The sequence below is a fragment of the Anser anser genome (assembly GCF_964211835.1).
Source record: "Anser anser genome assembly, contig: HAP1_SCAFFOLD_64, whole genome shotgun sequence".
In the NCBI taxonomy this organism is placed as follows: domain Eukaryota; kingdom Metazoa; phylum Chordata; class Aves; order Anseriformes; family Anatidae; genus Anser; species Anser anser.
In genome coordinates this window covers 287965-299721 of record NW_028153592.1, presented here as the reverse complement: position 1 = coordinate 299721, position 11757 = coordinate 287965, and the positions used below count along the sequence as shown (strand labels likewise).

The 11757-nt window shown below is 54.9% G+C and overlaps 2 protein-coding genes across 2 annotated transcripts; one reads left to right on the top strand and one right to left on the bottom strand.

The window, feature by feature from the left end:
- Positions 1-1770: 1770 nt before the first annotated feature.
- On the top strand, positions 1771-2712 carry LOC310891853 (olfactory receptor 14C36-like; the record flags this gene model as incomplete). Its single annotated transcript, XM_083854084.1, has 1 exon — positions 1771-2712. The coding sequence occupies one exon, from the start codon at positions 1771-1773 to the stop codon at positions 2710-2712; it is 942 nt and encodes a 313-aa protein (XP_083710210.1).
- A 5538-nt stretch (positions 2713-8250) lies between these two features.
- Positions 8251-10414, bottom strand: LOC310891876 (coiled-coil domain-containing protein 81-like). Its single transcript, XM_083854104.1, has 4 exons — positions 9582-10414; positions 9113-9183; positions 8596-8684; positions 8251-8479 (listed from the first exon to the last, which is right to left on the bottom strand). Exons 1-4 carry the CDS (start codon positions 9855-9857, stop codon positions 8358-8360), a joined length of 558 nt encoding a protein of 185 aa, XP_083710230.1. The 5' UTR covers positions 9858-10414; the 3' UTR covers positions 8251-8357.
- Between the last annotated feature and the right edge of the window lie 1343 nt (positions 10415-11757).

Genomic DNA, 11757 nt, shown 5'->3' with positions numbered 1-11757 from the left:
CCGTTGCGGACATGGGGCAGGAAGAGGGGGGCTGCTGCCTTCTCACCAGGGAGGATCTCAGTGGGACAGTAGATCTCCTCCAGCCACAACTCATCGATGTCCAGCTGGAAGAAAGGTCTTTGAATCAAGAGCAGCTCTTCTTTGCCATGGAACTGCTCTCGGACAACACCAAAGGTCCCGAGTCCCGCAACCCAAACGCCCTGCACACAGAAAAGACAGAAAGGCCGAGGAGGGAGTTCTTGAGAGACGGGAAAAGGGATGACTGTCAGAGCAGGGGGACACTGCTCTGTGCCCTGCCCGCTCCTCAGGGACAATGGGGCAAGGTGGGGCACTTTGGAAAGCTTTGCAAAAGAGCCGCATCCTCTGTTTCTTTCGTCACCCCCCTCACAGGATTTGCCAACATCCCTTGGCTAGAGAAGCGCCCGGAGGTTTCCAGCACACGGATTAGGCCTGGGACTGACTGCCAGCAACTGTCCTAGGCACGGAGCCAGGATATTCCCCCATCTCTCTGCTCGCCCTCCCCACTCAGGCCGCAGGGAAGAGTGAAGCCCTAGGGTGTGCCAAACACCTGAGAGGCAGAGCACATCTGGCCTTGGTTTCTCTCCCAGCTGGCCAAGAAGCTGCTCCGGGCACCTCGGGCAGTCTCAGAGCACTGCCACGGTGCTCGGGCAGGGATTGCTCTGCAGGGCCCAGGACACCAGCCCACCTCACTCCGCTTCAGCTCTTCCAGAATGTACTCGGATACGGAGTACCGAGGCCCCCTCGGGACCCTGGGGTCCCCTCTAGTCCTTGACTAGGGGTGTGGTGCTGAGACCTTGTTCAGGTCCCTTGAGAAAGGCTGGGCATTGACAGATTGGCAGTGGATTCATCTGGTCTCAGCAGCATCTGGCTTCTTTTCAGGGTAACATAAATGTGATTGCCCTCCATCTACAAAAGCTCAGGCAGCTGGGGACAAGTCCAGCCAGCTCCCTCACTCTGCTCTGAGCCACAGGGAATCCCTTTGCCTCTCAGGTCTCACAACCATTCCCTGTGAGTGCAGCAGAAATGCTCAGGATTTCTGACTTCAGAGAACACTGTGTGGGCATGAAGAAGGGGAAGAGAATGTGTGTAAAACATTGCCCCTAAAACTCCTTTCTGCCAACTACATTATGTAGCACCGGAATGCAGATGTTAACATGCTGACATGAAGATGATCAGCATGCTGGAGCACCTCTCCTTCGAAGAAAGGCTGAGAGAGCTGGGGCTGAGCAGGGTGACCTCACTGCAGCTTTTCCGCATTTAAAGGGGTCTTCTAAAAATATGGAGAGCTATTTTTTTGATCAATCAAATCATGACAGGATCAGGGGAATGTTTTTAAACTAAAAGCGGGGAGATTTAGATTAGAGATTAGGAGGAAATTCTTCACTCAGAGGGAGGCGAGGTACTGAAACATATTGCCCAGATAGGCTGGGCATTCATTTCATCTGACAAAATCTGAAAATAAAACCTTGCCCTCCTGCTATGTTCCTGTGTACTCCCTGCACTGGGTCAGGACTGATTCCCTCGCGAGACCAGCAGCAGAGGCCCCTGCTCCTCATCGCACACTGAACCTTAAAAATGAAGCTCATGTCATGGAGCTAAATGAAAGATTCCAGCAGAGAAACAAAAAGCATTGGAGTATGGCAGGGGGAGGTCTACAAGGAATGGCATAGGGTTCACTCAGAGAAACCTGTCCTAACTTTTCATTGCCTTTTACTACATGTACAGATCTCCATACCCAACAGGCATCAGATGTCCAACAGCAGCTCCATCAGCGAGTTCCTCCTCCTGCCATTCGCAGACACGCGGGAGCTGCAGCTCCTGCACTTCGCGCTCTTCCTGGCCATCTGCCTGGCTGCCCTCCTGGGCAACGGCCTCATCCTCACCGCCGTAGCCTGCGACCACCGCCTCCACACCCCCATGTACTTCTTCCTCCTCGACCTCGCCCTCCTCGACCTGGGCTGCATCTCCACCACTCTCCCCAAAGCCGTGGTCAATTCCCTCTGGGACACCAGGGCCATTTCCTACACAGGATGTGCTGCCCAGGTCTTTTTCTTTTTCTTTTTGTTTTCAGCAGAGTGTTATCTTCTCACTGTCATGTCCTACGACCGCTACGTTGCCATCTGCAAGCCCCTGCACTACGGGAGCCTCCTGGGCAGCAGAGCTTGTGCCCAGATGGCAGCAGCTGCCTGGGGCAGTGGCTTTCTCCATGCTGTGCTGCACACTGCTAATGCATTTTCTCTGACACTTTGCCAAGGCAATGCTGTGGACCAGTTCTTCTGTGAAGTTCCAAAGATCCTCAAGCTCTCCTGCTCAAACTCCTACCTCAGGGAAGTTTGGATAATTATGGTTGGATTCTGTTTAGCGTCTGGCTGTTTCGTTTTCATCGTGCTGTCCTATGTGCAGATTTTCAGGGCTGTACTGAGGATGCCCTCTGAGCAGGGACAGCTCAAAGCCTTTTCCACGTGCCTCCCTCACCTGGCCGTGGCCTCCCTGTTTCTCAGCATGACCATATTTGCCTACCTGAAGTCCCCCTCCATCTCACCATCTCTGGACCTGGTGGTGGCAGTTCTGTACTCAGTTGTGCCACCGGCATTGAACCCCCTCATCTACAGCATGAGAAACAAGGAGCTTAAGAGTGCTGTTAGGAAAGTGATTGCATGGATATTTCTGATTAGTGATAAATTTAAATGATCTACACAAATGACTTCCCTTGCAGGCCTGCTCCTTGTTTATCATTATTGAAGTTTTTATCCTCAGTATCATTTGCATTTACTAATTTCTTAGAAATATGTTTCTTTATTCTTCGGCCACCTACTGCGGAATGAAACTGTTCTGTTTACTCTCGAGGCTTTATAATATGTGTATAACAGCAGGCCAGAGTAAACTCTGTGATAGCGTCTGCCTAATAAAATTGCATCTCCCCAGTGCTCTTCTTGAAGACTTGGTTCTTCTTTCAAAGCTGGTGCCAAGACCAGGGCTGAGCAGCTGCTCCCCGAAAAGCCTGTTGCTCCACGGATAAGGCAAAGAAAAAGCTCATTTTGTGAGCTGTGAGAGACCGAGGGTAGGATTTAGGAGTAAGCTGTTGGTGTCTGATGACAGCAGAAATGGTGAACAGTCACTGAGGTACACAGCCGTGACTGTCCCACAACCGTCAGGGCAGAGGACATCCTCCAGGAAATTAACGGGGAGCTGCCTGAAGCTGCCACAACCATGGAACCCAGTGAGAGGGTTTGGCAGCAGTGATCCCAACCCAGCTGGGTCTACTTCTCACCCTGTGCAGCTGTGTCTGTTTGCTTCTGTCCTGCAGTTCCTAGGGCCAGCACGCATCCTTGAGACAGTTTCCCCCAAGCTATCTGTTGGCCCTTACCTCAAAAGTCACCACCGGACGAGGCTTCTCAGCTCACGTACACCTGAAGGACTGGAGTGAAGCTGTGATCACAGAAAGAGCAAGCCCTTGGATCCTTGCAACATCCTTGGATCTCTGCATGGCTGGAAGCCTCTGCAAGCCCCATGGGAAAAGAGAGCCTACTGAGAACATCCTGATGCTCCATATACCATCCCCTCAGGCCATCAAGAAAGGTCCCTCAGCCCTAAGATCCAGCCCAGCTTCTTGTTGCATCAGCAACCAGGAGAAATTGCCCCAGAATACCCAACACTCTTGCGCTAGCAAGCAAATACGCCCATGTGTGTACATAAACACACCGTCTTGTACACACACACAAACGTGCACACACGGATACAGCTGAGCACACACAAACCGGTTCAACTGGGAACAGCATTTGCCCAGGGTAGGCAGTGACTGGAGCCTCACAAAGGGAGAGATCAGTCAAGCTGGAGTCACCCACAGGGACAGTACCGAATTAAGATGTCCACAGGCAAAAGATGACTCTGCAGCTCCTGTGGGATTCAGTGGGAGACACCATGCACGAGGAAGGGAAGACACACAGGGACTGATGCTGTATAACCTGCCAGGCACCTAAGCACCGCACAGCCATTTTTTCCCCTCTCCCCTCACAGCAGGATGAATGAGAGAATTGAAAAAGGTAAAAGTGTGAGAACTCGGGGGTTCAGATGGGTAACAACTTCATAAGAAAGAAGACAAAGAAATAAACCAACAAATATAAGGGGAAAAACAAATACGAAAAAAACCACCTTCTTCTCGTATTTATAGGCATTGGTGAGATCCCTTCAGACCCTCCTCTGCTCTAGGCTAAAAACGTCCCTTATCACCCTGAGCCCGTGTAGAAACAAGCAAAACAAGGTCCCTATTTAGAGTCTGTTTTCTGGTGAGTGTGTTTGACAGCAACTGCGCAAGAAGACCCAAGCCCTCAGGTGCTATCCCGAGCAGCTTCCCTTCACGTGATGCAAATGCTGTGGCAAAGACTTATCCCTTGCTCGTCCCCGCCTGCAGTCACAGGACTGCCACCCAGCAGCACTGTGCCCAAGCTCCAGGAGCAATCGGGCCCAACCCAACACAAGGCCCAGGAGGAGAGCGCGGAAGTGAGAGCAGAGGAAAGAAGCAGCACCGGTTGCCGGGCGCCGATTGGCTGCCAGAGCCGCCAGGCAAAGGGAGCCCCACCCCCTGCCGGCTGCCTGGGGCTCGCTGCCATGGCAACCGTGCGACCGCCTGACCAGGCAGGGCGGGCGCCGCCATCTTAGGGGTCGTGGGCGGGCTGGGGGCGTCTCGGGGCCTGAGGGGGGGACCCGGCCCGTGTGCCCGGGGCGCCCCTGCCCGCCCCTGCCCGCCCCTGCCTTTGCTCGCTCCCTGTGCCTCACCGCCTTGTCTTCCCTTTTCTTTGCGGTGTCGAATGCACGAGAAGCCCGACAGGCTCGGGAAGGCGGCCAGTCACTTGCACGAGAAGCAATAGGGCTGGATGCTCCTGAAATGCTGCTTGTTGCTGGCCGGGGCGGCACCCTGCCACAGTCATGGTGACAGCCTGGCAGCTTTGTGCCTGGGTATCACTGTGAGATCAGGCTAACAGGATGAAGGCTTTGTTCCTCATCCCTTCTGCTGAGAGAGGGGTTTTGCCTCTCGGCAGCAGCTATCCCCAGGCTCTCAGCATATTTAAGCAAACTAAATGCAGCTACAGCCTCTTCTTTGTCTGAGACCTGATCTCAGCTGATGAGGAAGGAATGGGACCAGCAAATCCTTTCTGGCTGCAGCAGCTCAGGCCCGGCTGCCCTGGCCCTGGGGCAGGAGGAGCTGCCTGAAGACCCCCAGGGATGGCACGGAGGGGCTGCAGGCCTCCCAGGGGCTGGCTTGTGCCTCGGATGTCCCATCTGTGGGGCTGAGCCCTCTGTGCCCCCAGGAGCTGCCGTGCCCTTCAGAGGGACTGGGGCTGTGGTGGCAGTGCCCAGAGCCCTGCAGCAGCCTGCTCCGGACACTGCCCTGGGGCCAGCCCAGCATGAGAAGCTGGGCTGGGCTGGGTAGAGGGCAGGGAGGTGGGCAGAGGGCAGGGAGGTGGGCAGAGGGCAGGAAGGTGGGAGTGCCTCCACAGCAGAAAGGGATCCCTCAGCCTCTGTCAGACACCCCTTCTGCCTCTCCCCTCATCCAGACCCTGCACCCATGCGGTGCCACGTGCACCCACCCTTTCAACCTGTGATGAGTTTTAGGCCTTGGCGGTAACCAAGGTCATGCCTGCTTTAGGAGGAATCAAAGGGTGTCAGAGGCAAGCCCAGGACTCAGGGACCGGGCTCCTGGACATGTCCTGACATCACTCAAGAGCTACTCGAGTGCCCCAGGACGGGAACGGAGCCGGCACACACTTACTCAGGCTGGAGTCTCTCCAGCTTGGCTGCTGCTCCCAACTCCTCTGCTGGGGCAGGGTTCTCAGCCTTCCTCCACCTCTTCCTGACCTCCTTGCTCCTGGGCTGGGCTGGAGGACGGGGAGTCCAAGCATGTTGGCTGTTGAATCGCTGCAAGGAGAAGACGCTCTCATCAAACAGGACTGGACACACAGGTGCTGTTTCCCAGAGGACCTCTTGAAAGGGCCCTGCAACAGGACCTGGGAACCAGGCGACTCGGCGCTGCCAGCCCACGTCTGGCTGCTGCTTTTATCCCTCCCTTTCTGCTGACAACCTCTCCCTCACAGGGAGGAGCAGGCAAAGCCCTGCCCTGCGGCCTGGTGCCCGTCCTGCTCCCACCACCCTGGGACCTGCCGCCCTCGGAGCCCTGGCGGAGAGGATCGCTGCTGTTCTCAGCGCTGTTGATCACTGCCAGTAGCTGGGGTATCTGTTGGTCCTCCCCCTCAGACCAGGCTTCCCATGCAGCCATTTCTGCCCGGGCTTGCTCTTGTAGCTTTCGGTACGTGGGCCATGAGCTGTCTGTTTGGTCCCACTGTGAAGACAGGTTCCAGACCTCCTGGAGGAAAAAAAACAAAACAAAACAAAACAAAAACACAACAGCAGACAGGATTGGTCTCAGCTGTCCCTCAGGCCTAACCCGCACTCCTGCCCCCTTGCCTCAGCCGGTCTGTCAGCAGTGCTTCGACCCTCAAGGATGAGGGGCCCTGAAGCTAGGCCAGGCTCCTCAACTCGTGACAAACACAGCTGAACAGCCCGCGGTGACCAAAGCCCTCTGCCATCAATGACCCAGAAAGGCCTTGTTCCTTTTCCATGGCCCCTGGTCAAAATGAAGTGGCTCATGGCAACACGGGAGGCAGTAAGAGGCAGGGAAGGTGTGCGGGACGCCACCTTCCGTCTCCTGAGGAAGAGATGAAGGAGGTAACAAACGTGGAAATGAACGCATCCCAAGGGACCTGCTCGGGATCGCTCCACACAAAGAGGCTTTTGCACAGGCCCAAACAGCACGGTCATTGCAGCAAGGCAGAGCAGGTACCTGCAGCGCTCTCCTGGAGGCTTCAGGAGCAGGGAGCGCAGTGGTGGTTGTAAGGAATGGTCCAGCAATTCGTGCCACTAAGGGATTTGAAGGGTTAACATTGAGGCCTGGGTTTAGGTGATAAGAGAACAAAGGGATTTCTTCAGAGAAAACCTGCTGACTCTGCACGGATGTGCAGTAACTTCTGACATCCGGCCAAGAGACCACTAGATAAGGAGGAAGAATATGAGCCTCCCCATCTGAGCGGCCCCCAAGAGACTAACAGAGACTGATAAGCAGGCGCACCTGGGAGGACTTTGGATTCGGGAAACCAATTATAATAACCCTGCCTCTTCTAGAAGTAGTAATGAATATGTATTAGCCTAGGAGCATAAAAACCAGCCGCCTTACGTAACAGGTGTGCGTCCTGGTGGAGCAGAGACTCCCGGCGCACCCAGCGCTGTTTGCTCGCCTCTATTCGTTTAATAAATTGTAAACTTCGATTGTAATCCTACTTGGGACTCAGTCATTTATAACAGTGGTGGACTTGGCTCGAGGAGCTGTTTCCTGCCTGTCTGCCTTCTTCGTCCCGGGGGAGCTGCCTGGACACGGGGGGAGCACACTGCAAACAGACACCAGGAGGAGGCTGCATGAGCCCAGGGGAATTCGGTCTCCAGTCCGCGCTCGCAAGCTGCGTCAGCCTCTGCAGCAGACGGCAGTTCCGCAGCGAGCGGGCGTATTGGACTGGCCGTGTTCTCTTCAGCAGAGACAGAGAGAGCCAAACGCGAAGCTGTGGCACCACCTGCCTTCAGGAAGGCTCGGGATGCCCGCATCCAGGCCCTTTTTGGTGGAAGAAGGAGAGGAGCGGTGTCTTGTGCAAGGACAGGAGCCGAGAGACACCATTATGGCCCACCCGGGCTTTACTTCAGCTTCTCCTCTGTGGCCCTGAAACACGGTGCGCTTACGGGTGGAAAACAGATTATCGCTGCGGAGGGGAGCCAGTAACATTTGAGAAAGCCGTCAGGTAAGGAGGGCAGTCATGCCATCTCCCTACCTCAGCACTCTCTTGTGCCTGCCACAACGTTTGGGATAGCGTTTGAAAAAAATGCCTGAAAGAAACTTTTCCATCTGGTATCACAGCTCCTTAGGCTGGAAGAAACAGCAGGGGAGATGGGGCCACGGCAATCCTAAGCCACGGTGAGACATGTTAGAATGAAGGCAGGGGACATTTGCTCCCACAGACAAGAAGATGGACTCTGCTGCAATGTGGGGGGACTCCTGAAGGGAGAAGAGCTTCTGCAACAAGGCCCTGCATTCAGCTCCCCCAGGGATCGGGGCCCTGGTGGAAAATGAAGCTGGTGTGCCAGTCTCAGGCAAACGTGCTGCACGCTTGCCATCCATTGAGAGAGCGGCCTCCGCTGGGACGTGTGTCAGGAGCCACCCTGCGGCTGGTGGGTCCAAAGGGGACATCTCTCCTGTGTGGCTGCAAGTGGCTCCTTCCTCCTTTCCCCCAGGGGTCTCACCTGGTAGACGGCTTCTTCTCCACATCTTGCTGCCTTGTGCCCGGCTCCCAGCTTGTCAGGATGGGGAGGGAAAGCTTCTTCCTCCTCTGCAGCAGCTTGCCAGGATGGCTCTCTGAAACTAGGAAAGGAGGAAGCTCTTCAGAGCAGCCGCGTGGGCACTGCCTTTTAACCTGGTTCAAGTCAGCCAGCATGGGACAGGGACCACCTCCAGACAGCAGGGACCTGTTCCCTTACCTCTTCTGATCCTGCGCTCTCCTGAAGCTTCCTCCTGTGAGGTGGTGGAAGCTTTGGCCTCTGGCCTTCTCCTCACAGTCAGATGAAACCTGGCAAACAAACGATGACACGGGCTTGAAGAAGGCTGGCCTCCTACCCGTTGCAGCTTGCTGGCAGTAATCCTCCTGGTGTTGCACGAGGCATGGCATCCCTTTTCCGTCATGTCCATGCATGGGGTTTGTTGTCAGTCTTCCCGCAGCACCAGAAAAGGTAGCCTAAATTCCCCTCCACATGCAGGCAACTCTCTTTGACGGGAATCGGAACAGCGCGGGCACAAGAAACACAACCACAATGCCCCTCCGCTCCAGGTGAAGACACTCGTAGCCGAAACTCAGCATTAGTTAAGCAGGAACCAGTCTCCCCGGGATTTAGCCCTGACTGGGTGCTGAAGGTGGAGACCCAGCCGCGCACGGTCCAAAGCAGGAGGTGGGAAGCCTCCCGCTGGGTCAGCCAAGGGCTGCGGAGGAAATGCACTCACCTTGGGATCATCTGGATCCCACGAGCGGTGGTCTCGCCACTGAAGGCGGTCAGATGTGCCGGCCACATTCTCTGCAAAGAGACACAGAGCTGCTGGAGGGTTTATGAGGCGGTTTTCTCACGGCTCTCATTGACAGGAAGCAAACCTGTCTCCCAAGCCAAAAGAAAGCCTTCTCTCCAAAGCCCTCCTCCAAAGCCTCTTCCATGAACCTTTGTTCTGCTCTGGAGGAGCTGCATGGCAGAATATGGAGGCTGTACAGTAACACTGCCAGGCTTTTTGCAGGGGCAAGCGCCCAGATGCTCAGAAGAAACTCTCTTTGTTAATGGAGAAAGCAGCTAAGGGGGCAAGCGAGGGGAAGGGCATTTGACTGGCCTGCCATGTCCGGGCTGGCCAACAGCGGTCGGATTCCTCACCCTTCGCTAGGATTCCCAAAGAAATTGAAGTAGCCCTCAAAACCTCACCAACTTACACTGTGGAGCAGTGCAACAAGGCCCGCAATGCTCCCCAGACGTTTGACACAGTCCAGATAAAACTTCATGCACGGGAAACCATCTTCGCACGTCAAAACACCAATGTCCCTGAAGGCAAAGGGGACGTGCTCCTTGCTCCTCAGGAGGAAGCAGTACAAGAGGATGGTCTCTTGCACACAGTTCTTCACCACGTGCAGTGGGAAGGAGGTGGCTCGCGATAGCTGCACGCAGTTCAGCGGCTCGATCTTGACACCATCTGCAAGGAGAAGCAACATCCTCAGTGCCACGGCAAGCCCAAGTTGCTTGCAACATTCAGAACAAGTTCCCAGAGAAAGGGTCGCTCAGAGGAACTGCTCCTGGGGCACAGTTTCTTTTGGGGGAACTCAAGCTGCACCCTGACCGTCGGAGACAATCCTCTACTTCTCCCAGGCCTTTCCAAAGAGCAGGGAGAACAAACGGTTGCGGACATGGGGCAGGAAGAGGGGGGCTGCTGCCTTCTCACCAGGGAGGAGCTCAGTGGGACAGTAGATCTCCTCCAGCCACAACTCATCGATGTCCAGCTGGAAGAAAGGTCTTTGAATCAAGAGCAGCTCTTCTTTGCCATGGAACTGCTCTCGGACAACACCAAAGGTCCCGAGTCCCGCAACCCAAACGCCCTGCACACAGAAAAGACAGAAAGGCCGAGGAGGGAGTTCTTGAGAGACGGGAAAAGGGATGAGTGTCAGAGCAGGGGGACACTGCTCTGTGCCCTGCCCACTCCTCAGGGACAATGGGGCAAGGTGGGGCACTTTGGAAAGCTTTGCAAAAGAGCCGCATCCTCTGTTTCTTTCGTCACCCCCCTCACAGGATTTGCCAACATCCCTTGGCTAGAGAAGCGCCCGGAGGTTTCCAGCACACGGATTAGGCCTGGGACTGACTGCCAGCAACTGTCCTAGGCACGGAGCCAGGATATTCCCCCATCTCTCTGCTCGCCCTCCCCACTCAGGCCGCAGGGAAGAGTGAAGCCCTAGGGTGTGCCAAACACCTGAGAGGCAGAGCACATCTGGCCTTGGTTTCTCTCCCAGCTGGCCAAGAAGCTGCTCCGGGCACCCCGGGCAGTCTCAGAGCACTGCCACGGTGCTCGAGCAGGGATTGCTCTGCAGGGCCCAGGACACCAGCCCACCTTACTCCGCTTCAGCTCTTCCAGAATGTACTCGGATACGGAGTACCGAGGCCCCCTCGGGACCCTGGGGTCCCCTCTAGTCCTTGACTAGGGGTGTGGTGCTGAGACCTTGTTCAGGTCCCTTGAGAAAGGCTGGGCATTGACAGATTGGCAGTGGATTCATCTGGTCTCAGCAGCATCTGGCTTCTTTTCAGGGTAACATAAATGTGATTGCCCTCCATCTACAAAAGCTCAGGCAGCTGGGGACAAGTCCAGCCAGCTCCCTCACTCTGCTCTGAGCCACAGGGAATCCCTTTGCCTCTCAGGTCTCACAACCATTCCCTGTGAGTGCAGCAGAAATGCTCAGGATTTCTGACTTCAGAGAACACTGTGTGGGCATGAAGAGGGGGAAGAGAATGTGTGTAAAACATTGCCCCTAAAACTCCTTTCTGCCAACTACATTATGTAGCAGCGGAATGCAGATGTTAACATGCTGACATGAAGATGATCAGCATGCTGGAGCACCTCTCCTTCGAAGAAAGGCTGAGAGAGCTGGGGCTGAGCAGGGTGACCTCACTGCAGCTTTTCCGCATTTAAAGGGGTCTTCTAAAAATATGGAGAGCTATTTTTTTGATCAATCAAATCATGACAGGATCAGGGGAATGTTTTTAAACTAAAAGCGGGGAGATTTAGATTAGAGATTAGGAGGAAATTCTTCACTCAGAGGGAGGCGAGGTACTGAAACATATTGCCCAGATAGGCTGGGCATTCATTTCATCTGACAAAATCTGAAAATAAAACCTTGCCCTCCTGCTATGTTCCTGTGTACTCCCTGCACTGGGTCAGGACTGATTCCCTCGCGAGACCAGCAGCAGAGGCCCCTGCTCCTCATCGCACACTGAACCTTAAAAACGAAGCTCATGTCATGGAGCTAAATGAAAGATTCCAGCAGAGAAACAAAAAGCATTGGAGTATGGCAGGGGGAGGTCTACAAGGAATGGCATAGGGTTCACTCAGAGAAACCTGTCCTAACT

Excerpts from the sequence above, each read along its gene's own strand:
- LOC310891876 (XM_083854104.1), bottom strand. The coding sequence starts at position 9,857 with ATGTTGCTTCTCCTTGCAGATGGTGTCAAGATCGAGCCGCTGAACTGC. Across the intron at positions 9,184-9,581 it reads TTGTTGCACTGCTCCACAGT|AGAATGTGGCCGGCACATCT; the intron begins GTAAGTTGGTGA and ends GTCTCTTTGCAG. Across the intron at positions 8,480-8,595 it reads AGAGCGCAGGATCAGAAGAG|TTTCAGAGAGCCATCCTGGC; the intron begins GTAAGGGAACAG and ends CTCCTTTCCTAG.